General features: G+C 39.5%; 1 protein-coding gene across 1 annotated transcript in view; it reads right to left on the bottom strand.

Moving 5' to 3' along the window:
• EPHA3 (EPH receptor A3) overlaps positions 1-27,469 on the bottom strand; it is a 231,713-nt gene that overhangs the window by 8,962 nt on the left and 195,282 nt on the right. The window contains 4 exon segments of the mRNA XM_009323937.1: positions 7,947-8,140; positions 10,111-10,260; positions 20,142-20,351; positions 22,685-22,746. Coding sequence (XP_009322212.1) covers positions 7,947-8,140; positions 10,111-10,260; positions 20,142-20,351; positions 22,685-22,746 — 616 coding nt within the window.

The following is a 27,469-nucleotide window of genomic DNA, read 5'->3' as shown; positions in this document are numbered from 1 at the left end:
AGGGACATGGTTTAGTGGTGGATTTGGCAGTGCTAGGTTAACGGTTGGACTCCATGATCTTAAAGGTCCTTTCCAACCTAAACGATTCTATGATTTTAAGTTTTTCTCCCCTTCATAAATTCACTATTTTATGTTTAACAGACTTCAGAAAGAGGGCTAGCATTGTTGGCTTACACTACTTGAATTCTTTTAGAGCAAGCAGTCCATTTTAGGACATGGATTATATTGTTGCTGGGTTTTGAACGGGGCTAAAAATTCACACATAGGCTTGCATTATGCAGTGCTTCGCCAAACCTGGACTCTGTTGTTAATGCCTGGACAACCACAAAGCATAAGCCCTCTCCGAAACGCTTGAAATAAAACTGAAAGTTCTTTCCTTCAGTCCTCCAGCCTGAAAGTTCCTACCAGGGAGAAGCAAACAAGCAATATTACAGCATGTCAGCAATATGTGTCAAGCATCTGAAACCTTCTGACCTGAACGGCAAAAAAAGAGAACTTTTCAACAAAATGTTCAGCCAACACAAATAGTCATTTTGTTGCAAATACAACTGTAAAAACAGGGCTTGAATTATGTTGCATAATGGAGCAACCTGAATTTTTTATTTGATGTGTTTGCTGCTCCTACTGAGTTTAATTTTCCCAAATATCCTACCAAGCTAGCATACTAGAGAGTTTCCACCGAATCATCAGATTTTAAGCGGAAACAAACTTTGTGAAAAGCAAACTTCAAATTTTAATGCAAATGATGCCTCTGGACATTCGAGAGCAAACATCATGCTTGACACCACTGAGAGTGCCACAATGACAGCCAACAAAGCTCACGTTTAGCAGCAAACACTTGCAATCAACTACACCCAAAGAACAGGTAGGCCAAAAACTGCCCGAGGAAATTACTCCAGTGAATAATTCCAACAACACATCAAATTCAAGAAAACCAGGATAGGGTTGTAAACAACTTGCTAACACATGAAAGAATGTATGAGGAATTACTCGTACACATTTTTGAACACTTTCGTATTTTCGTCAGGAAGAGTAACTGACCCTGACCCCTTAAATTTCCTGGACTATATTAAAAGAATTTCAACTATGCTTTTTCTGAAAATAAGTGGCTTTCTTGTTTTTCTAGCCTTAGACGTAACAATACCAGCAGACCTCACATTTAAATGGAGAACTTCTAACACATAAAAGAGATCTGAAACTAGAACTACCTCCAATGCTGCTGTACAATCCAGAAATAATGCATTTTTTGTTGTTTTTTTTCAATACAGTTACATAGTGTCATGAATTACCAAAAAAGATGTATTTTGGGGATTAAAAAAAAAAAAAATCACATAACTGTTTACAGATGAAACTTTTTTTTTTTAATTCCCATAGTCAGGCACGCTGCTTCCTCATCACAGAATTGGAACTTGGACATTAATGGAAGATGTGAAATTTGTATAGTAGTATGTGATATACAATCTCAGGCCTCTAAATGGAGTTCCAGGGAGGCAACTACACATTTTGTAAACTTCCGTTCCAGAGCCTTCAATAAATTCTTAAGAGGTTTTATCCATGTACCTTAATTGTCATTCATAAACACAAAGAATACATTGTAGCTGCACATTCATTATTATAGATCAAGAATAACTTGACTGAGCTTGATGAGGTACCTCATTCCGGAAAAAAGAAATTTGGGTTTAAATTTCATTTAAGTTCTATGCACAGAAAAGGTGCGTAGTTAACATCCATAATGGTCTTCATTTTGAAATTAGTATAAATATAATTTTGAATGCCTTTTATTTTGGTAAGCAGCATTATTTCTTTAAAAATCTGGTTTGATTTCCCTATTTTGAATCATCTTTTCACTTTGTATGTCTATTCAGAAATTCTGCATTTTGAAACATGTAACATGTTATCCAGAGCAGACTAGTGGACTAAAACGAATACTTGAAATTACAAAATAAAACTTTGCTTCAGAAGCTTCCATACGGAAGAACACAGAATCAGATTTTTCATCCTTCGAAAGTATCTTAAAACCAAGGACTGACTGGAAAGCAGTTTGGCTGGCTGATGCTACAAGCAGTGCTTGGAGAGCAGAGAGAGGAGTCTACAAAGTGCAAGAGAGCCAGCCTTGCATCCTGCCTCTGTTTATGAAATCAAATGGCTTTACTGAAGCTTACTGCCTTTGCTGAACATGCTCTGTCTTTTCCACGTATTTCATACTAAAGGCAGCTCCGTGCCAGAAGAAACAGATGCTGAATGCTATTAACGGTTACTGGTTAGCCTGTAAGTAACACCTTCATCTTCAAAGATTTGGGGCAAACTTGCTAATTAATCCTCCTGCGAGGAAGGTAATTTAAATTTTCAGAGAGACAGAAAAGTTAGCTAAACAAAACAATCATTAAAAAAGTCCCAATAGGACAGCTGCCTTTGAAATGGATGATGTTTTGACATTTTCCAAAATAAAATGAGGACCAACTGATTTTACAAAATATTTGATAGCTGCATTTCCAAATTGAAAACAAATGTGTTTCAAACCACACTACCGACATCTTATTAATGAACAGACAAAAATCACCAGAGCTCCCTGTAAGCAGTAAGACGTGATAATGATTTTCCATGTTAGATGCTTGGGCTAGATATGAGCTGAGAATAAAGATACTGAATGATAAATTTCTCATTAAAATCTCCTTCATCTGGGACCCTCCTCTCAATTTGCAATGCAAAATAAGTAGCATTTGCTGTGAAGACCCAAAGAAACTAACAAAATTGTCAGCTGTTAACTCTGAGCAATTTGTAAAGTAATGATCTTTTTTACAAGGAAGACTATCTGCTGTTTATTTTCTGCATTTGGTATATGAGAAAAACTCTTGCAATTCTTGCACTTAGATACAGCTATTAATACAGCTAGAAACACAAAAAATGGTTACAGACCACTTAATTAAAAAAAATCCTGAATTCTCAGGTGGTTTTCTCCCCTTGTTTGCAATATAATTTCTTTCCTCCTCACCTAAATATGTGCTCTCAGTATTAAGAAACAACAGCAGCAATACTTGACACTGACTTTCACTTCACCAAAAGGTTATATAGAAACAAAAGCAAATGCAGAAGCAGGTTGATTTTTTTGTGTGGATTCCCTCTCAGTTTTGAAATCAATCACAGACCTGGCAGAAATTCAGAATTTCTAAAAATCATGTGTTGGAATTAGAAGCATTTTTCAATTTTTTTTCAAATGCTTTTTCTTGGCAGAGGCTGTGGATTAACTCGGCTATTCCTGTTCCATAGCAGGTTCATGAAAACTAAGTGCCTTTAGTCACACCTACATCACAGATGTGAACATACACAGCAACTATAAGAAAGCTGCCATAATACTTGGGTTGCCTGAATCCTATATCACAACCCTTATACCTCAAGGTCACACTATCCTCCAACAGCTTAATTCACTTTGGGACACAGAAATGCTTTAAATATATTTTTAATTATACACTATGTTTTAAATATATTTTTTCAAATGGCTGTGTAAGAGTAAGATTCATATACATAAAATGATAATACGCATTGTAACTCTAGAAAGCCATTATACATATAAGAGATCAGACTCAGAAATATAAATAAGAAAAAAACCCCTAGAAATATAAATAAGTGGGAAAAAAAAACAGATAAAGAAAACAAAGTGTTATGAGTCCATTTAAGATTTGTAGTGTATACGAAGTATTTCCAGCTGCGTGACTCTTGGGTTCCTTTTTTTCCCCCACACAAATTAAACAACAACTAATAAGCCCTTTCAGACCACAGCCTCACCAACTGGTTAGCAGGTGGGTGAAGTGATTCTGTCTCTCCTACTCAAGCTTAGAAAACTTTCCATCTGCTTTGTATCTGCATGAAATGTTCACAAATGTGAAGTAATACACAGTGGACTAAAAAATAATAAGCTCAAGAAGAAAAATAATGAACCTGATCAAAACTGGAAGAACTATGAACTCACTTCCACCCTAAAGATATCCAAACAACCTAAGGACTCTGTTATAAAAATGAACATCATGCTCAGAAAACAGGAAAGAACAGCAAGACATAAATCAAATAAAAATATCACGAGGTTGCGCTTTCGAAAACTGCATGACTTGTACAACTTTTTGTGTACTGAGTTCTGTTCCTACAGCCCTTTACAGAGCTAGGTAACTCCAGGCAGCCTGAAGGACACAAAACACCCATGTGTCTATAACCAGTGCAGGTCTTGTTAGCAAGACCTCAAGGTGGCCACCTGATTAAAAAGTGAATTTTGACAGGTAAGAAAGAAATCAGCCATACTCTGTACTTTACAAGGAATAGGAAAGGAATTTTCATGTGAATTCGAGATGAAACACAACACCAGGAAAGGTATTATGAAACGTTTGCTGTGCTGAGGCTACAAAAACCTTTTGTCAATGTAAGGTTCACAAGCACATAGAACGGTCTGTGAAGAGACGATCAATAAGGATAAAACTATCCCCTCAGGTATCAAGAAATTATTAGATGCCATGGATTGGCGAGAAGGGATAGAAAACTGAAAAGGAAATACAAAATTGAAGGCTTTGACTCCTCTCCTGTATTCCTATGAGGTATTAGTGTAAAATGTGCCTGGGCTATAGCCTGGAATCAGATGTACAGTCAAGCACATCCTTCAGTTGACGTCAGTTAACAGTAACGTACCAGAGGACAGGGATATCCTATGCACCTCCAGCAATGTGCTTTTAAATAGGATACAACAGTGCTGTGACTATTTTAAACAAACATCAGCTATAAAATCTGTAAGAAGAGACAGGCTTTGCATCTGCAACAGACATCGTCAGGTTAAACATTTTTCCTGACCGAGTATATTCTGAACACCTACGAGCATATGGTGGGCATAAAGCTTTAGCGTTCTTCCAGTAGCACCACAGACATGGGTAAAAGAGAGCTGGGACCTCTGTAATTTAGATTAATTGCTTATTACGGGTATGGGGAGAGGTGCTGCGGGAGTACTACAGCCTCAAATAACAACTGAGAGCAGTCATTTGAGCCGATGTAACCCTCCAGGCCCTCGGGGTTGAGTCACAGAGTGCTTTACCTCTGCAGCGACGCCTGTCCCTTTCCGGCTGCTGACAGTACAAGGATACCGGCAGGGATCTGACTGCGGGCCTCCTTCTTGAGGAGCTGCCCTGACTCACCGTCCTTTCATATCAGTTACATCTTTCTGCACGTAAGGCTACAGCGAGACCCAAACCCATTTTAAATCCGGCTTCTCATTTTTCTCTGTCAGTCTGTCAGAAAGCGATGCTGGACCTCCAGTGCTCAGTCCCTGGCCAGCAGCACCACTGGCTCCCGCTGCAGAAGGAGCACACGCTACCTGCCAGCAGTGCCTCTCTGCAGGACACGAAGAGGGTGTGGAGCTGGCTGCAGCTTTTCAGCCAGGTCTGAGGTTCGAGATTAATCAGTTTTGGCAATGGTTACATGGGGGTGATCATGGATTTCCAAATCTGCATAGGACTGCCCAGCACCTCTCATGTTGTCATACCTAATCCTTGGTCGTACTCAAGTTTAAGGATAGCCTGGGTTGGTCGGCAGACATAGACAGGGGCAGAGTGATATGGAGAGATCACAGGTCACGCATTCCCTGAACTGCAACAAATGCCTTCCCAGAGGGGAAGGGCTTGGGCTCACCCATGCCGGTGTGCCCACCACCTGGACCCCACAGCCCCGCATCTGTCAGGGGGGAGTAAGGAGCTGCAGAGAGGAAGAGATACTGCACTGCTTGGGCATGCAAGGGGTGCAAGGACGTAGCAGAGGAAAGGTAATTGGGAAGGAGGGAATAAAAATCACCTTCAACATTGCCCTCCTCAGAAACGTGCTCCACATCAAAGCCAAAGCAGCAGCCTGCCATGAGGAGCATTTTACTGAGAGCTCACCTAAAGCATCTGTGAGAAGTCCCCTACTGTGTTAGTTGCCTCCTTCCTTCCCCAGGCTGTGCCATGAGCAAAGAGCACGGCATCGTGGTACCGATGTGCAGTCTCTGCTGCCTGCGCCAGTAAAGCATATAATGAAATAGGAGCAAAGAGAGCAAGAGAGAGACGGGAGAGAGCAACACTGCACTGTGGGGCTCTTGCACAGAACCCAGCAGGCGCAGGCAGTACTCAGACTGAATTTGGTCTCCATTAGAGGATATCACCTTTTACTGGCTATGAACAGGTAAACTGGAAATGATGTTTTGTTTCAACATTGTTTTCATCTCTGCTGTGGTTCAACCCCCTAATTGGAAGGACAGTAAACAGGGAATATTTTGCTTCTGTTTGGAATACAAAACATGCAGCACTGGTTTCTGCAATCAAATCCCCAAACAAAAACATGATAGTAATGACTCCCAACTCCCTTATTCAGCAGATTGCTTCAGTATATCCCTACAAAATAATTGTTTTCACCAATCATTTGCCAAATGGGTGTGCAAGATGTTTAGAAGAAATATGCTTGACTGAGAAGATAGTGTTTAAACAGTTTGGGTTTCTTTCCCGACAATACTGGTTTTTTTTTTGTTTGTTTTCTGTTACCTGGCAGCTAACAGAAATAATTGCTTTGGTAAGCATGTTGGTTTACTATGTGTTAAATGCTCACCAATTAAATTATTGAAACGTATTTGCCGTGCAAGCAGTATTCTCTCATTATACATATTTAAAAGTGAATCCCATGAGTATGGCTTGCCTCCTCCTCCATCTCTGCCTTCTTTTTCACATCTCTGGAGTGGCAGTAGGAGGTAATTAGGATGGCCAGCCTCTAGCTCAGGATGCAACACAATGCCAGGGGCCACGAAAAGGGAGGGAAGGTCCATGTCACCTGCACAGCAGGCTGCAGTATCAATGCGGTTCTTCCCGCTGCCTTAGCTCCATTTCCCTTCTGTGCCTTCCCATTCGATTGCTATGGCGAGAAGTGTGCTGCATTACAGGCAACGGTCCGAGACGAATGTTTTGCTGTGTTTTTGAAGCCTGCCTCATGTCAAAGTCTGGTCTCTTGCCCACTGAAACACTCTCCAAGACCTGTGTCTGAAGCAGCAGAGTGCATTTCTCCCTGACTCTGCCTGCTTTGCGGACAGAGGATTTTGCACTAGCATTCATGCCAGAAGTAATTTTACACCTTTTCAGATCACTTCAGTAAGAGTATGGCATTTCGTGCATTATATAAACCAATTCACTTAAACCCTACTTAACCAAAGCTCTTATTTCACCACATCCTCATCATGTCCTTAGGGTGTCAACACACTCTTCAGTTACTCTCTCTCAATGAGATAATTCTTATCTCATCATAGTGATGTTCCAGAATGTGTTGAATAACCAGGATTATAAATGAATGTTTTTAATGCAATTAGGAATATTGCACAGGTTGGAAATGAATTCCTAGTTACGGCATTGATCTAACAGGGAACGTAAGTGCATTTTTAAATTTGTGAGTCCTACTGAAAGCAAAATGATTATTCATATGATTAAAGCTAAGATGACTTGTCAGAGCAGAGCAGAAGAGTGTAGGATATGTGTTTGGACCCAATTCAGAAAGACACTTAGGAACATGGCTAGCTGTAACCTATGAAACACTAAGCACTTAAAACACCACATAAGGTCAGAAGGAAAAGGAAGATCACATGATGGTCAAATCTGCCATCTGTGGTTTTCCCCCAAACCTCTGCTGAATCTTACAATGGGTTTCATAACCCTAGCATAACAGCTTTTCACAATTTGAATAAATAATAACAAATCATTAATAAAAATAACAGCAATAATAAAAATAATATTAAATCCTTCTCCCGAAGGAATATTCAGGAAGCTTTCTCTAGCCTTCAAGATTGCAAACAGCTATGGTTAAAAGTTGAAGAAGTGGGTGAACAAAGTAAACAAACTCTAATTATGGAAGATGAAGAAATCAAAGACATGTAATCATGTGCAATGTAAGATCTAACATGTCACCTTGCCGCCGCATTGGTGATTATTTTCAGACTGCTGGGATTACGGATCAGCTTATCCAGGATGCTGACAATCTGCTCAAACTTGGGTCTGTTGTTTCTGTCCTTCTGCCAACAGTCCAGCATCAGCTGATACAAGGCAGCTGGGCAGTCCATAGGAGGTGGCAAGCGGTACCCTTCATCAACAGCCTTAATCACCTGCACAAGGATAAAAGTTTTTGAAAACTTAAAGGCACTTAAATCTACTTGTTTTTATCAGTTCTGTGAACCACATTAACACAGACATTCTGTGTTTCAACAAATGTGTTTATTCACTAATTGTCTTGTCATGCAATGCCTCTGGTTTATCTGCAAAGTAAACCAGGCAGTAAATCAGGCATACAGAAAGGGGAGTTAAGATACAGAATGTGACTTTGAGGAAGGTGAGAGTCTAGAAAGGATCTCCAAAACTTACACTTGATTGAACTAAATCCGTAAACAAAAGCTACAGTTAGTAAGGTGCTTGCTTAACTATGCCAAACTTCAAAGGGTCTTGAATATCTCTCCTCCGATCGCCCTTAGCAACACATGCTTTCCACACTCTCCAGTGGACACTGCACTTGGCAGAAAACTAAAGTACCCTCTCGTGGGACATCCTGAACTGATAGATAGAAGTCTTCTGGACAGCTTTGGTTGCAATTGATCTCACAGGGCCAGAAAATATTTTAAAACCTAACCACGAGGAAAACTGTACACTTCCTACTAGGCAGTGCAGGCCCAATTCTTTTATCATTTGTCTAGATTGAAAAAATTTGTCTAGATTGTCTATCATCTGTCTAGACTGACAAAAAAAAAATAGCCCAGAATTTACACTGTGATGAAGCTTTTTAATACAACCTTTTCACCAGAGTATAACGCCTCTTGATCGGTCCTACAGTATCTGTTGCGCCATGAATAAAACCCCAATGTATTCTAAGTAGAAAATGATAAAGCTATATTCTGTTAACCTTGCCTTTTCATCTGGATCAGTTAATTCAAAAGCAGGAAAAGTATTCTGAGTCAGAACAGGGATAGGAAAACAGTCCATGGTTTAAATATCCATGACGTAGAGGCAGATAACTAGGTTAAATCCTTCTGTTTCCGATTTTAATGTGATATTATTAAAGGCATGCCACTACTCTATCAGCCTCCACAACACGATTCATTAATCTCCACAAACAATAGGAAAAACGTTCATGACTAATTAAAAGAAATACATAGTTTTCTGCAGAGACTTGCATTTCAGAGGTACTCATTTGAAAGGAAGTTTCCTTCTCTTTTTCCTTGTTTAACATAAAACGGTATAGAGAATGTCTGACTACAACTATGTTACTGACTTTTTTTAGTTTATTGCTAGTAATGATATATACCAACCCCTTGGAAAACCTATTTGTTTTAGTGACTGCACTTCAGAAAATTCGGTTCATAAGTAACTCCCATGGAATGAATCTAGGATTAATAAGACAACAGAAAAAGAACCCAAAATAGATATAATAAAAATCTTATTTGAGGAAATGTTATGCTTCTTACAAAAATACTGGGAGAGATCAATTAATCATTTGGATTGCAGGCTTGGATAGTTTACTAATGCTGCAAAGAAGCCTGTATTGGAAGTCTTCTAATCAGATCACTCTACTTCTCTATTTTATCCGTTGATTACTTCCAGAAGTATTTTGGTTTCATTAAAATCTCAGTAGAAATGCTTTGCTTCTCTTTTTCACAAGCTCCAAGAGCAATTTATTCTGTGTATTTGACGTTTACAGAAAACTTTTACAGAATATTGTACAAGTGGAACCAAAGGGGATCAACAGAAATTTAGGAGGGTTTTCTAACAATAAGCTAAGGAATGTAAAAGGCAATGACCTCATTGCAGTGGAATTGTTTGAATCATCCTGCAGAAAACCACCAGCATGATAAAATTCTCTAATATGTTCCTTCAGAGGTCCAAAATACCCTACTAAAAAGATGTTGGCTTTTTGTTAAGTTCATTAGAACTTCTACCACACCAGGGAAATTTGGAGATTCTAATTTCTACATCTTATTCAATGTCAACGTCAAAAACTCAGAGCCACCTGGTTTCATTATGCTTCGCTTCCTTTCACAGCTTGATCCTTTATTTGAGAACATAACTCAGATAACAATATACTCACATCCTGGTTGGACATCTCCCAGTACGGTCTCTCTCCATAAGACATCACCTCCCAGAGAACAATCCCATAGCTCCATGCGTCACTGGCTGATGTGAACTTCCGATATGCAATGGCTTCTGGTGATGTCCATCGGATAGGAATCTTGCCCCCCTAGGAGCAAATCAAAATAAAACAGTCCATTTAACTGTAATACAATGAATATAATTTTGTATGATTGATTATTTTAAATGAATCTGAGATTTTCAATTATTGTTTTATCAGTGTACAAACCAGCATAAGCTGGAAAATGTGCTATTGCCATTTATCATGAAAGCATCTTGTACGCTATAGAGAGTAAAATACATTACAGTGCAAAATCTACTGAAGCTATAGGTATAAAGTATAGTGTACATACTGCATGTTTGTACATATATACACATATATGCACATGTATATATACTTACGTGTAGCATAATATGCACAGATAATAATAAATGGTAAGTTAAGTGTGGTTGATTTTCAGTTATAAAATGTTCGGAAACTGGCAAGACAGTCATACGGCATTAAGGATGGAAAAAGCTAGTACGAGGTCCTTGCTAATATCCTAGATCCCTTTGCACAGCACAAGAGGGCTATTTGTAAGGCATTTCAAGTGAATTCCCTGTTAGTGTTTTCACCCCATGTTTTCTAGGGCATTCAAGGAAAATGAGGAGCCACGATGTTGCTCTGTTTCACTAACACCAAGCCTCCAATTGCACAAGGCAGTGACTGTGATCATATCCACAAATTTCCCATTCCAAAGCCGTCAGAGACAGTCACAGAAAGACAGATTCGGATGGGGTCATCTGTGCAGAGGGGAGAGTGCAAAAACGTCATCTGGGGAAGCGGTCTTAAAGATTTTTTACAGTCACAAGAGAGAGAAGCAAGCTATCGTTAAATGAGGTAAACTTGAAAAGAATTAAAGCTACCATTACAATTAATATTGTAGTTAAGGGAACACCTCTGTCTGATTATGGCCACCACTTGGTGCCATAGGTCAAATTAGTAACATGTACAAAAGCAGCCTCAGGCTGACTTTCTGCATTATGAGAATTAGAGGAAAGAGACAATTTCCAATGGTGGCAGCTTTGACAGAAGTTTTTAAGACTCTGATCTGTGAGTCACACATGAGAAAAGTAAGTCCTAAAAGACAGCGGTGCAAAACTTGTTACTTAAGGCAATTCTGGAGTGAATATATTTGAATAGAGAAAACTGTGATAGTTTAAAGTCATTTCCAGGTCCAGGGATGCACAGCACGTACAGGGATATATTCTGAAGATTTCACACTAGGCTAGCTATTTGAGGCACCTCTGCAACACCCATTATGCTACAGGCTGATCATACACCTATCCTTACAATAACCTGTATGGGAGGGGAGTGCTCTTATTTCCACTAACTAACCAGCAAGAAATAAAATGTAAAGATATTAACGCTTTGCCTACACTTCCATAAAGTGTACCTACACTGAGGGTAGCCATACACTCACCAGCTTTAGATTAACTAGCTTGCTTAACAATAGAAATGTGGACATTAGTGTTAATTAGAAGCCCAAATACAGCCCATGCTGGGGCCTATGCGTCTGTAATTTCATGGTTAATATTGCACAAATTTGATTAAATATAAGCAACACAGGTAGGCTTTACTCAGGCTGCAGTTTAGACCTCCAAAATGCCACTAGATACATCTTAGAGTCTTGGCAAAGGTCAGAGAGGGAATCTGTCTTGGCATACAGTTTTTATGGATCCCATCCTACTTAGCAGACTCCCTACCTTAACCAAAAGACAAACCTTCATTTTGCACACAACCCTTAAAATTAGGTAAACATTGAATTTCCACATTACTTGTGGACCAACAAACAGGACACACAAAATAAATAGCAGTATATGAAATCAGTGTTTCATCACAGAAGCCAGACTAGAGAGCTTGATGTCTCTCTCTTGCAAACTTGGAAATCTATAAGATTATGTCCTTTAGTCACAAAAAGTACATCGTATTTTCTATTCATTGTAAGTTTATTCACAATTCCCACTGCTGCTCCATAACAGCACCGAGAACATAAAAATGATTTTGATTTTCTCATACTCTATTGAGAAGCAATAGTATACCCAATTTACAAATGTCCAGGGTCCCTCAGCAAGTCCAAGGCGCAGCCAAGAAACAAGGGAAGCTCTCCTGTGTCCTAGTCTTTTCACAACAAATCCACTTACACTTTTAGATGTGGAGATGATAAAGAAATCAATCCCACTTTTTCAACCTTTTTTCTATGCATACTAGTAAAGTGAACTTTGATTTCTAATAAAGAATGTCAATGCCGGGGGAAAGCCATATCCTAAATTTACACAAGCAAAAACCCACCACCATGAACAGAAAGAGCTTCCAAATCAAACGTGTCCTGCTTGTCCCACAGGCTCAAAAGTCGCCTGCAAAACTGAGCAGACTTACAGCGCAGCTGCAAGGCCAAGGTGTCTGTGCGCTGCCTGCACAGAGGAGTGGGAAGGGGGAAGCCCGGGCTGCATGCTGAGGACGCCAGCCCTCCCAGCAGAGACCTGCCCACAGGGTGCTCACCCACCCCAGCCCAGCTCACTTGCCAGGACAAAACTGCCTCTATGCTACCCGAGATGTAAACTGCAAAGGACTTTTACAGATCAAGCCCAACCCCGTGGACAGCATCTGGAAAGGAATGTGCAGCTCGTGGGGCTGTTGGAGCCCAGGCACAAGGGGCCACCACCATGCCCCACAGCTGGCAGGGGCTTCTGAGCTCCATCCACCTGCCAGCGCTCCCACAGGCGAGTGTCTCCAGCAGGGACCAAGCCAGACCAACACTGGCGTTCAGTTTGAGATTAAATGTTTCAAATTCCTGGCCAGGTGGAGACATAAAAGAGGGAACTGTTGATCCTTGCTGCTTCTGACGGTAGCACTGCCACCTCAGACAAGCCCCAAGCCTCCTCTCACCTCTGCTGCTCCCTCCCCTTGTGCCCGGGAGGCATCAGCCGCTGCTGGGAAAGAGACCGAGCCATCTGATTCGAAAGAAACTGAGATACAGAGCTAGGTGTCGTCAGTGGGCTCATGGCGACGTAGCCAGGCTGGGCCTCATTATCCAGCAATTACTTCAGCTACATTTTGAATAGAGGGATGGCAGAACATACACCTACAACGTGCCACATAAGAAAGCCCCTGAGGCAGGGAGTACTTACGTTATTTGTCTTGCACCAGCATAATGTCTGGTTCTGTGAAACACAGAAGTATCATTTTGAAGTTCTCAGAATCTTAGTCTCTAAAGAATCCGAATTTCTGTGGGTGGTTTCAGGTTCGTTCTTTTAATTTCATGTTAAGATACAAAAATGAAGCCCTTCTTGCCAAACCCTAGAGAAATAATTGCCAGATGTCACACGGAAAAATGTGCTCGTGGCTAGAACGTGAGCACTTTAGGCAAGGGCAGGAAATATCATATTTGGTAGAAGGACTTTACCTTTATAGTCTTATGGAAAAAATAATTCATACAATCGGAGAAACACATTTACACAAAATGGCATTAATTAGTCTCCTAACATTTTGGGACTGCTTTATTGCAGGGTAAGGAAGATTATAAGCTCAATGAAACAAAGTTCTTTTGGCTTTGTTTGTTTTAGTGAAAAATGAAGGTACATCAACCCTAGATTCCATTACAAGGAAATAAATTTTCTTTGCTAAGTCTCAGCTGTAACTCTATGCAAGCCTACAGATACATGTAGCATTCCCATAAACAAGAGTAAAGTAAGGAGAGTATTAAAATGTAGCTAAAAAAGAAATCAACTGCCACTGAATAGTGTAAAACTGTAATTTTGCTATTCTACTCCCCAATTTGTCATAAAAATGTCAATCTTATCTTTGTATTTAAAAGGGGACTTTGTTGACTTGTGTTTTGAATAATTTAAGAGCAAGAACAGCAAAAAAAAGTTCTGGTAAATATTTTTTAGACAAATAAGCATTTTAACACAAAAACAATTCCCCCCAAAGCATTACACAACATTCACATTTTAGCAGATGTCCAAATAGCAATATATGCAGAATATCTGAAGAGTCGTATCAAACTAAATGCATAGTTTTCAATTGCTATTACCTTTGAAAATTATAAGGCTTGCTGTAATTCAAAGTCTATTTTGAAACTAAAAAACCTATGATCATTCAGCATTAGAAAATCTCTTTTCACTTCTACCACTTTTGAGAAATACACATCTCATTTGAATACATAGCATTGCTTCAATTTTCTGCTTTGCCAGAAATCAGGATACTCTTTGCAATATCTTTTGCCAGGACCAAAGATATCTTACATAATTTACCTTCTCATAAATTAAACCAAACACTTTCTCCTAGACCACAGAGCTGGAGCTGGGAAAACTAAGCTCCCATACTTGTTTCTTTACTTGCCTCTTGTTTTTTACTCCCTTTCCCCAGTCTCCCAATACTTAAAATTAGTATAATCATAGCTGCTCTGTAAACTGCTATGATGAAAGTGCTAAGAAATCCTACCTGTTTTGGTTTTAATTATGTATTGTATGTCCATCAGACTTTCATGCAATTTAATCTTCTTTATCTGCTATCTCTGTTGCTTATCCTCCACTGGAAAATCTGAAACTCTTAATATTATTGGCTGGTACTACTGGACTCCTACCCTTCAAAATTAGTACTATCGGGACTGAACATGTAAGACAAACTTGCTAAACAAAAAGTCATTATAGATATGCCTAGGAAAAAGGTTTGCCCAAATCTATTTGATACAGGCTTATAAAGAGAAATCTACATGTGCATGCATCACTAGCTATTGTAATATATTTACTGATTATTTTCCGAAGATAAATACAGATTTTATATATTTTTGTCATGGTATCCCTTTAAGGGCATGCTCATCATGAAGCCAAATAAGCTGCCTGAATTTGAGCAGAAAGAAAGCATTAGTATCAGAAACTGTAGGAGTTTGTTATTGCAGCTCAAAATCCCAGGCAGTCTAGGTCAGAGAACCACTCTTGGGGTTTGAAATTAGTGAGCCAGCAGTAACCGAAGGTTTTATCTGCTCTAGATGGAGCTGTGATTCCTACAGTATCTGGCCATTCAGCGTAATTCATCTAAAGTCAATGAAGTCCTCCATTTATTTCTAGCGCGTCTGGCGCTCTGGCACAAGGCAGCTTGTTTCCAGGCCTTCATAACCCATTCCAATATTCTGATTTATAATCTGTTACAGGGTGACTGCCACAAGCACCTAAGCCACAGGCCTGGGGAGAGGAGAATCAAGAAAAATGGATTCTAACAGAATTATTTAGAAGAACTTTGCAGGAAAACCTGAAGGTAAAAGCCTGACATTAATTCATTACGTGAGGACTTAGGCTAGTTCAGGAGATATCTTAGTGGTACAGAGCAAGATGGTTTCATGCAAGTGAGATGAGCCTGACTTATCCTCTTAAGCACCTGAAAATTACCTGATGCTACTTGTTCATCCCTTACTAATGAATATTTTATCCTGACATTATCTCCTTCTCGAGTGGTAAATGATAACAGAGCGCTGCTTCTCTCCCTCATGCTTATCAGGCAAGAGAATTTGTGAGGTTTTTTCTTTTTTTACCACACCCTTCAATACATTCAAGCTGTATTACTGTGTTTTTTGCATATATAGGGAATGAACAAACCACGACAAATTTCTGCCAAGCACCAGTTGCAATAACGTGTGCGTAACAGAAAGGACCTCTGTGCCCTTCCCTGTGGCACACAGTGGAGCAGCGCCCTGCTGTGCCCTCTCTGCTCTGGCACCATTACCTGGGGGCACGGGCCGCCAGAATACTTGCCATCAAAGCACGGTATTTTTTGAAGTAATGTAGATTTAACAAGAAGTTATCCATCCAAATATAATAACTGGACAGTATTTTACACTGAAACGCCATGAACACCAGTAATGTACCCAACTATGCATTTAAATAGTTAAAGTTCGTCTGCTGATTACCCAAATATTATGCCTTTGAGAGACATAATTACAGTCCCTCTACGTGTGTGATGGTTTAAATTTACTTCCACTTCATACTGTGTCATTAGTCCACCTACTTGTCATATAGACATCTAAAAATAATACGAATAAAAAGGATCAATTTGACAATGACAATTTTAATAGAATCTTGGCCTTTCAATTAAAAGTGAATAGGTACGGAGAACGTAGATAATTACAGTACATCCCCTCCGGCACAAAGGCTCAGTAAAAAAAATCCAAACACTCAGTCAGCCTAATTCACATGCTGGCTTCTGCTTCTGTAAGCAGGCAGACCACAGGCTGCCAAAGGCCTTTTGTAGTATCAAGTCAGTGACAATAATTCAGGAGGTGAAAAATGACCCTGTCAGATAGCAAAGTTTTCTTACAACTCTTGATCCCCTGTATTTCACATACGCACCTGTGATCTTTGCATTGTCCTTCAGAGCTCTTGTACAATAGCATCAATATCACAGATTATGTATTGATATATAAAGGGATACATACATTATTGATATATAAAAGGATACATGTTCATATCCTTTCTGCAAAGCTTCAGACACAGCTTCTGAGAACAGAACAACATAAAATGTCACCCAGTCAGTGGTGTGTATTGAAAGCCTGAAGGGCTGACTGGGCTCCTTGGGGGTAGACCAATCCCAAACTGCAATTATGAATTAAAGCAATGGAATTGTTCTCAGGCTTTGACATTTACAGGTGGAAAATAGAAGAGGAGGCTAGATACATAAAACATCTATCTTTGCAGCTAATTCTATAAATTTCCCTAGTACCACTGATACTAAATGGAGAACTGGGAGCGGGAAGAGGTGGAGGGGAGGCAAAAGTCTCTACCCATTAATATAATACGCACTCTTTACTGTTTGAATGTTTGGAATTGTGGTTATAACTTGGATTGTTTTTTCTTTTTTGTCTTTTCAAAGATCCTACTGAGTAGTTGTCATCCTTTAGTTGTAAAGGCATGAAAATGTTTGGGATGATGCCATTATTTTAAAAAGCGGCACTATTTTTGTCTTGGTTTTGCCATATAATTAGTGCCTGTGAAATGCACTAGGAGCAGCCTAGGAAATGGTCCTGTGTTTTGTGATAAGACTAAGCAGCAGGAACATGAACTGCCCAGCCTTCTTCCAGTGGACTGGAGCTCTGTTTCACGCTCGTGGTCCCCAGTTGTTTAAGCTGGGGATCAAACATACTCCAGGGACACGCTACCTGGACATGTATACAATATTCACTTCAAAGGAAACTTGAGCAAAAAGATGAATAGCAAATAGCCTTGTCCTTCTCTCAGAGTCAAGATGTGCCAGAAGTATATTCAGTAACTACTTTTAAAGAAAATTAGATTTGTCCTAGGTTTTATTTGAAGGTTTTAATTATCTAAGCATCTTCCTGCAGCAGTTTGCATATACACCATAAATGCCAGATGGAGTTTACTGAACACAGATGATTACACTTTACAAAATAGTTTCTTTCCATCTGATTTCACTATCTAAACGTAAATAGGCAGGTAGGCTTAGAAAATATGTGACAGAGAAGAGGAAGAAGAAGAAAAAAAATCAACACTGCACTTGGCCATAAGAAATTCACATTCAACACTGGCCAGAAACACTGACACCCTGTGCACCCTGGTTTGTCCTAGCTCACCCGTGGATGTAAGTCACTGACGTTTGCTTCATTTTCAGGGAAGCGTGTTTCCCTTATAAAGCTGTATGCTATGCAGTTTGATGGGGAGCTACTTTTTCCTCCCTACACAACTTTTTCATCTAAGTTAACTAGGACTCAAAGGTCTCTTCAGCTCTTTATGTGAATACACAAAATGCCATTACTAACTTATAGATTAGTTTGCATGCCCAGATGAATTTTGGACTAAGAGAATTGAACTTTGAAGCCTGGCAGAGGCATCTGTCCGAGCAGAAGAACGTGAGCCAACCATGTAGCAAAGCTGTGTTGGGGGTGCAAGGAGACATAGAGACTTCTCACCCATGGAGATATTAACAGAAAGGGCATGTGTAAGAAACGTGAGATATGCTATGCTTGGTACTAGAGATTAGTATCCCATTTTGGGCATCACATTTAAAGAAAATGTAGTTAACCTGAAAAGAATTTGAAGGAGACCAGCAAGAAGAGCAAGTTTGGAAAAATAGTTTAGTAAATGAAAGAATGGAGGGACGCCTGTGAAGAAGACAGCAATCTCCATGCATGTAAGCAGCTGCTTTAACGGGGAGATCGATCACCTGCCTATGGGCAGTAGTGGTAGGACACAGAGTAATTGCCTTAGCTTGCAAGTGTACATCCTGGGGGAGGGAGACTAAATACGAGACTAGATATAGTACTTATCTAAAACTGTTTACCTCGGAGACACTAACACCCATTACTTTCACAGGAGTTTTTAAGAAGAGGGCAGGCAAGCATATCTGACAAGGCAATAAACCTCTGGCTGAACTACAGACAATTTTCTCTTGAGGAACCCTTGCATTATATTAATATTTGCTTATGAATGCTGCACCTATACTAAGCATGAAAACTGCTTTCACCTACTAATGTCTCTTTATATTAACCATGAGAGATCTCTGCAGACAGTTTTCTAAAGTGGTATATATTGCATATTTCTAACAACATGCCAAAGCTTATCAGAGGTCAAATAAAGCACTGAAAGGTCAAGAAAAGAATAGAGTCTTTATGCTTGGTAAGTTATGAAGGTATGATTGATAAATATGTATCTACAAATGTATGTGTATATAATGTATATATAATGTGTAAGAAAACAGCTAGGATTTCTTTACTCATTTCTCACATGTTATTTTATTTCAATCATGAAGAAGGTAGCACGCAAGCTACCACAATAATCGATTGCTCCTGTCAGTGATCAGGAATGAAGGAAGCCCTAGAAAACCCACATTAAGATTTTGCTGATACATTCTACTCTAACCTGGTTTGTACAGTGGAGAGGAGACAATTACTAGGCATCACTGCAAATTACACTTGACTAAGATACTGGAGATTAATGCCACTTTTTCTAAAGTTAATAAAATCCACATGCAATAGGATTAAAGTGAACAACCACACATCCCAATGTAATATCTACGTACACAAAGCTAAACGTATGCCTTCAAGGTTTCCACAATAAAACAGAAGCGTTAGTCAAGTGAGAACAAGACGTGCAGCACAGCTGTATTTAGAAGACACTGTGGCTTTTCTAAGGCTCTAAGCCAACAGCGTAGCTTCCAGGTAGCTTTTCAGGCAGGATGAAATCCAGAAAAGAAACAAGCAGCAGCCTACACTATGGGCAGTCCCCTCTCTGATAAAAGCTTCTGTATCTCAGGACGAAAACAGTCAGAGGTAAGTCTCCTCCTTGATATCATTACATCTCCAAAAGACGGGTACCACTTTGTATATATGATACAAGAAGGAGAAAGCACAGAAGGTTTATTACATTGTTAAGCAAACTTTTTGTTTTACTCAAGTTTTTACTCAGTTAGGGGTACAACAGCAGGTATAACTGATACACCCTTGCAGAACAGTGATATCAGTATGCTCCAATCAGACACGTCCCATCATACTAGAAGACACAAAAAGGTAAAAAAAAAATATATATATATTATCGCTGGGTAGGATTTTTTTTCCGGGGTGAGAGCTAAATCAGAAGTGTAACAAAACCTGCTCAAAGCACACATGAAGTCTTACATTTTTGTGTGCCAAACCAACTCGGGCCTTAATTGTGGTATTCACTCCTTTGCACACACAGCAGAAAGAATCTGAGCCATGAACTTTGTATACTTTAAGAAAAATAATCTACCAACAGAAACCATATTTTTTGCCTCCTATCTTCCCTGAGACAAATTAAAAAATAGCTGTGATGAGTTTATGGTTTACTGAACATCTCCAGGCATGCAAGACTGGATGGCCTTTGCAACACAAAGTATAAGCCTCAGGGACTCCCTCAGATTTCAGTCTAACTTTGTCACAACCAACAAGAACTTTAAAAGGATAAACAAACTCAGAAACTCACCCTTGTGGTGTAAGCAGCTTCTGGGTCATCTTCCAGTACACGAGAGAGACCAAAATCTGAGACTTTGCATACCAAGTTACTATTGATGAGGATATTACGAGCAGCTAGATCTCGATGGACATAACCCATATCTGACAAATATTTCATGCCAGATGCGATCCCTCGAAGCATGCCTACTAGCTGGATGACGGTGAACTGGGCATCATGTTTCTGGAAAACATTTGAAATGTCATTTCAGAGACTGTTCATGTTCCTCCTTGCACAGAATTTTTCATAAAGACCCTTGAAGCTCCTCAAGTGAAGAGCTCGTGAGTCAGGGGTCGTGATTTAAATGCCACACGTGGAACTACTTTGATCTGCAGAGGATAATCTCCCAATCAGCTGAGGGAAGGGGACAGATTTTCAACCCAGATAAAAATTCATTTTTCCCATTCTTGCTGTCGTCAGAATTTTAATCTCCTAGATGGGACCTGTGTGAAAGCGGCACATAAATCTAAGTTGTGTGTGCTCATGAGACTGGAGTGTCAGGACATTAAGGAAACAGATGTCCAACTTCCCTGAAAGGCCATAGGAATTGTTAGTGAAAATCCCAGCCTTACCCAATGGACTAATGAAAGTTTTGTATTACACAAGCATTTTTTCTAACAAAAGCAAATGCTGATCTGATTCAGTGGCTTTCAAATTCCATTGAATTTAAACTCATTCCTCAACATTTTCCTCAACTTCAGGAACACAAAAATCACTTAAACACACTGTGACTTAGCCTAGAAACCAATAGTTGCATATATTCCTGATTGTCTACTTCTAGACACGTGTTTTGAATCTCCCAGCTCTTACTAATGCTGTTTGTTAACATCTAGCTTTGATATTGATATATAGATATATAGGCGACAGGACAACAGTATGTCCTAGTGCAGCTCTCAAATGAATCCCCCAGTGCTGTAAATATATCATCATGGGCAGCTCTCCAGCTCTTCCTGCTGCTTCTTCCAGAGTTTTATTAAATACATGGGAGCTGACTCTGCCATGTGGGCTGAGCTCACACGAATAATTCTGCAAGGCTGATTGCATTAATTTCATTTTTGATTAGTATACTTAGGGGTGATATTAGCACTGTAAACATTAGACAAATATATGGCACAACAGATGCCTAAAGAGCCTCTCAGAATTCCCTTTCATGAAGAAATTCTTTATTATAAAAGACTCTTAGCAGTTCCCTGTTATGAAACCTTCTTTAACTAGAGCCAACACAAGAGGATCTACATAGACCCTGGGAAAGATTTAGCTAGAAATCAGAAGAAGGTTTCTAACCACGAAAGGAATGAGAACCTGAGATAGCCTTTCAGTGGTGATGGGGAAAGCAAACTAAATAGTTTTAAAAGGCATTTATAAAAAGGGTTAATATGGCCTGGGTTGCCTGTGATTAATGAGTCACAAGGTTCCTAGCTATGATTCCACACAACAGTAGTAAAAAAAAAAACAAACCAAACAACCTCCCCCCCAAAAACCCCACACTCAAATGAACGAACAAGCTGAACAACTGTTTTGTACAGTCAGAAATTATTCTCCTTTCCTCAGAGCTTTCTTCAAGGATTTTTAGCCTAAACAAAATACATACAGTTCAGTACAGATATATTTCATTCAGATATACTGACACATTATTTATATGTATTTTACATGCTCCAGTGGACATCATAACATATATAGTACATACTGAAACTAAGGTTGACAATATATCCCCTTTTGGGGTTAAACATCTATTTCAGTGTTATGAATTTGGGGGATAATGTCATTCAACCGTGGCAGAACCAAAGCAGTCTCCCAGCCACAGCTGAGTTTGCCCTAGCAAATTAAAATTAAACTAGTGTTTCCCCTCAGATGGGATTTCATTTCTGCTACACTTCTTGTTTTGCCACAAGTAAATCTTGGTGACACGGGGAGCGTTCAAATTTTTTTAGGCTCGCTACCAACTTTGACAGAAAACAAAGATAAATCAACAACAGTATTAGTGTGTCTAAGGTTGGGGAAAGAAAACACGCCAATAAAGTTTGCTAGCAAAACATTTCAAACACCCTCAGGTATGGGGTTATTCCCTAAACTTTTCACATTTAGGGAAACGGCTCTTCGCTCAGTGCTATTGGTTTACTGACAAAATTTCCACAAATCCATTCACTTTGGAAATCGCTTGGTAAGACATACTGGCTGCCAACCAATAAGCATAACTGCATTACAGTAGTAATTCAGCCCTCAGAAAAACAATTTCTATTTTTGTGTGCCAGAATGTTGTTTTGGTTTGTTTTTTTATTGATGTGACATACTAATAAAACAAAAATGTTCTTCATTTTGCAATAATACTTACAGCAAGCAGTCAAAATGGACTAGCAGATCCCTACCTGGCTTTCTGAGCACATCACAATGCACGCAAAACCAAAGGGAAATAATGAAATAGCAAGCAACAAGAGCTGATGATGAATCAGAGTACAGTGGCAGCAAATTCAGAACAAGAGCCAGTCCTGCACCATGTAGTTCTCTATTGCACTTACCCGTAGGAAGCTGTCCAAGGAACCATTTTCCATATATTCAGTAACAATCATAACTGGTTTACCTACAAATATATTACAGGGGTCAGGCATTTAAAATGAATACATAATGATTGGTAAAAACAGGCATTTCAGAAATGTGCCCAAATCTTCCAAATCCCAAGGATAATTTTACTTTTAGAAAGAAAGCAAAAGATGCATGGGCAAAACCAGCTCTGTCCACGACATAATTGTGATTTCACTGACATCAACAGAAATACAGTCATTTCAGCATAAACTGATACAATCTTTAGCAGCTCAAGCCCCAAGACACAAAGTAAAGCATCAGCATTTTCAGTATACGGTGTCTTATCCATCACCGTTAAATATAATCCTTCATATAATTGTTGAATTTATGCAATGAAGTAGGTGCATTCTGCCACGCATTTGCCCCCAGGTTCCCTCTGGAAGGGAACTGGGCACTTGCTGTGGAGGGAGTCGCAGTTTCTCTCCAGAAATGCCCTGGTCTGCCCAACAGAGGTGCAAGGACTGTGAAGCAGTGCTCTACCGCATGGGCACAGCCAGTACATTCCTCAGATACTACGGTAAGGGAGAGATTAAACAGCGTACGTGGAGGCAATAGCAAAAAACCTCTCCCTCAGGAGGGTATTTACAATGCATTTAAATTGTAGAGCTTCAGTATTTTCCTAGCATAAGCCAAGGAAAATGTTGGGGTGGGGATAGAGATGGAAGGGAAAGTGCAGAATAAAAGTAATACTGGAAAGAAAAAAAAGCACTGGAAAGAAAAGCAGAGCTGTAACACAGCCACCTCCCACTGCTGGGGGTTAGCCCTCTTCCCAGGCAGTCCTGCCTCCCTCTGCAGCAGGATCACTGACAACATGAACCTCCCCTCCCGCCAAGCACAGCTTAGCGGGGGGCCGAACGCGCCGCAGCCACAGGGCAGCGGCGTGCTCCGAAGAAACAGCCCTGCATCCTTGAAAAGCCTCTAATATCTTTCAAAACTTGTCCGTGCAGATTCAGATCAGTTTGTGAGACCATTCTTTCTACCCTAAGGTATCCTGTAACGTAACCAAGATTTTATATGCAGCTCTGACATGTTGGAGAGAAATGAACGCAAAAATTAATGTGATTACGGTGAAGTTTCCAGACAAAGGTCATTGCTCTGCTAATATTTTACCATCATATGGATTTTATTATTTCATAATATTTTCTAAAGCTTTGTTTATTTTCTCTCTTTCTGGTAGAGAGAAAGGTGGGTAAGAACATGAAGTTATTTAAGGAGATGAATTATTATTTCACATGTAATACGGGAAGGCATCTGACCATAAAAGCATGACAAAGGCCTGCATATTGTATAGCAGGCATGGTGATATTTTAGCTTTTAAAATTGAACAGCATGAGGCTTGAAAGAGGTACCCAGTATAATTAAAAGCAAGAAAGCCATTAAAAAAGAGAAGTAAATAGTAACAACTCCTTATTTGTTTGTTTTTCAGAAAATACAACTTTTACCAAATAGAAATTCTTAGAAGAAAAATATTAAATTCAAAGAATGAGTTTAATATAATGAGAAGAGAATCATTTGTCCTCTTTACATGGATTAATGGGTTAAAATACCTTCTTTCTGCTGTGCAAATGATGTGTTATACTGTAGGAGTCACACTAATGGGTAATCGACTCTGTCATCCATTAACTGGTAGGAACAAACTCTTTATCCAAAACATTAATCTTGAATTATATAGGATATGATACAGATAAAAGACCTAACAATGTAAAATCTCAAAAAAAACTATTGCTTGCTTACTCTTGTTAGCAAGAAATATGCAGTGCAAGGAAAAGTACCTAACTTATATCGTGTATGCAACATTAACGCAAACCCATTTCTGGTAACGCACAGAAAATGCTGCTGGATCTTTCAAGTAAAGGGCAGCGCACCGATGGGGCTATCCAAAACCTTCTATCATAAATCCACGTAATCTGAAACCAGGAGACAGTTGCCTGGTTTCTGTATAAACTCAGTCAATTTTATGACACATCAGAAGTCTGAAATTAGAGTAAGAAGCTACGTCTTTCAAATTATTAAGAGAGCATCTTCCTGCCTTGCCCACTCATACTCAGAAAGCCCCAAGTGCAGGGTTTCACTCTCGTTCAGTTGGAAACGCGTCCATAATAAGAAGCATATGCTCTGAAGCAACACGGTGCACTTTTAAAAGAACATTCTGCATTCATTTATCAAAGCACAGTCGTTTATACATGATAACAACTTGTGTCAACAGTGTTGCCGAAATTTATTATACTAACAGGCTACAAATTGCTGTAAATTATTAGTAAACTAAGCAGAACATGTGCGCTAGTTATTAAGACTCCTGCCTACAGCGAGCCCAGGAGACCGGTGTAGCAGGAAAATGCAGAACAGAAATCGGTGTGAAGCAGGGAACAACTCTGCATTGAAGCAAAGGACTGAAGTCTTATCTGGTGGGTGCACCTCTTTCATACCGCCGGTGGGTTGTCCCACTGGCAAACCGCAGCCACCCCAGCTTGAGCACTTCTCATACTAAACGGTCCTGTTATAAGGATCATGACAATTGCAGTTATTAGGAGTTCCTTCAGAAGATCTGCTTAGTATGAAAAGCTAGATCATTGCTAAGGGCCACCTGTCAAAAAGAATTTGGTTAATGAAGAAAAGGTCATCTCACCTGTTTATCATGCCATTACCTGTACTGAGAGTGATCCAGCAAATACTCCACAGGCTGACTGTACATAAACTAATGCTTTTGAGTGCAATTTAACAGCTATCATTAAAAAATATGAACGCTTGCTAATTTGTTGTTACAGTATATTGGTTTGTTTTAAAAAAAAACAAACCCCACAACCTTCTTGTCCTTCTATCACCCTACTGAATGTTGAAGAAAATAATCATCTTTACTTGCATTTATGCCATTTAATTTTACCCAGTAAAACGGATACAAATAGTTCCAGAGCAGTTTTCTCAACTCCTGTATTCAAGCTATCTGGAGAGGGTGTTGTATCCCTGAGGCTTTTATTGACTTCAGCTGGGAATTTTCAGAGCTTGCTCTCTCATACCTAAATGTGATAAGCAGCTGGCACTCCCAACCCCCCCCAAAACAGACAGCAGTCTGCTGTGAATACAGCTGAGTAGCAAACTTACTAATTGTCACTTATACAGAATACAGACAGAATTAGTAATGTACATTCAAAAGCAATGCACAAATTCCTGCATGTACAGCAATTAAATTATTTTCTCAAGTGCCACAGAAATACAAAATTTAACAAAATAGATTTTAGCTCAGCTGTGTACAGACTGATGCTGGCGTTTCTTGGGACTGCAAATGTTATTCTGACTGTAAAAGTGTGTGTCATTAAAAAGCAGGAGATAACTTGGATTTACACAGGCAGATCTGGCAGTCCTTTCCTAATGGGACTGTGAGACCTAAGCTGAAGAATAACTTCTTTGTTATTTAAATCAGCAAAACAGACTTTCATTAATCACACCTAGAGAAAGCATTATTATTGTAATTATGTCTTTTCATAACATATAGGGTTTTACATACCTTTCACTAGTTATTTTTAGACACATTCCTGTGGGTTTTTTATTTCATATAATTTGTTGCAGTAAGCTATGAAATTCTTTCATGCCTGTCTATGTTTGTGAAACCTTGAATCACGCAATTTTAAAAACAAGATTCCTTAAAACCAATAAAGCCATCTACTTGACAACAAAGTATTTGGCATAATTCTACCCAGTTAAACTGGAAACGTCCTCAGCACATTCCAAGCAGTTCACTGAAATGGCAAGGAGCTGCTTTGCTGGCAGAGTCCTCTAGGATGAACTAGGAAACATCCTACTGATTTTTTCCACCCCCCTGAAAAATTTCAGAGCATTCCTGAATCTTTTTTTAAGAATACCTCTTATAAAATCTTATTGGTCTCCCACCTAATAACTACTGCAGGACTTAGATCATTAAATTTATCACCTTATGCTGCAATGGAAATTTAGAAAGTCTCCGAATTTACGTCTCACAGAACAAGCCAGTTTTGGTACTTCATGCAACCTCTCTTTCCTACTACTATTTCTGGCTTTCCATCTCAAGGTAAAGGACAATCAGCAGCACAAGCAATGAGAGCCAGAACTTGCCTAAATGAGGCAGCATCACCAGCACCAAATCCCACCAGCTGCTCATAAGGAGAAGAGCATGCAGGATCTGAGTGGCTTCAAGGAGGCTACCATGGCTGCCATGGGAAAGCTGGGTAGGAGCTCTAAACCGACACCACCGTTCAGGAATGCTTGTTATAACTTGCTGTTATCTTAACGAAAGTGGAGCTGGAGAGGGTTCTTCAAATACGTTACTTCTCCAGGAAGGTACCAAGCGTGCGTGGAGTTTTCAATTATATTTTTTGTCTCAAAAGGAGAAGGTGATTTGTTATCATAAACATAGACAAAAACATGTTTTAAAAAAAACCCACAACCAAACCCACAACAAAAACACCCAAAGGCAGATTTAGAAAATGCCTATTAGTAAAAATATAATCATAGAATCATAGAATAGTTTGGGTTGGAAGGGACCTCTAAAGGTCATCTAGTCCAACACCCCTGCCGTGGGCAGGGACATCTTCATCAGGTTGCTCAGAGCCCCGTCCAACCTAACCTTGAATGTTTCCAGGGATGGGGCATCCATCCACCACCTCTCTGGGCAACCTGTGCCAGTGTTCCACCACCCTCAGAGTAAAAAATTTCTTCTTTATATCTAGTCTAAATGTACCCCTCTTTAG

Source organism: Pygoscelis adeliae, unplaced genomic scaffold (genome assembly GCF_000699105.1).
Source record: "Pygoscelis adeliae isolate BGI_AS28 unplaced genomic scaffold, ASM69910v1 Scaffold124, whole genome shotgun sequence".
Lineage (NCBI taxonomy): Eukaryota > Metazoa > Chordata > Aves > Sphenisciformes > Spheniscidae > Pygoscelis > Pygoscelis adeliae.
This window is presented reverse-complemented; position numbering and strand designations above follow the sequence as displayed.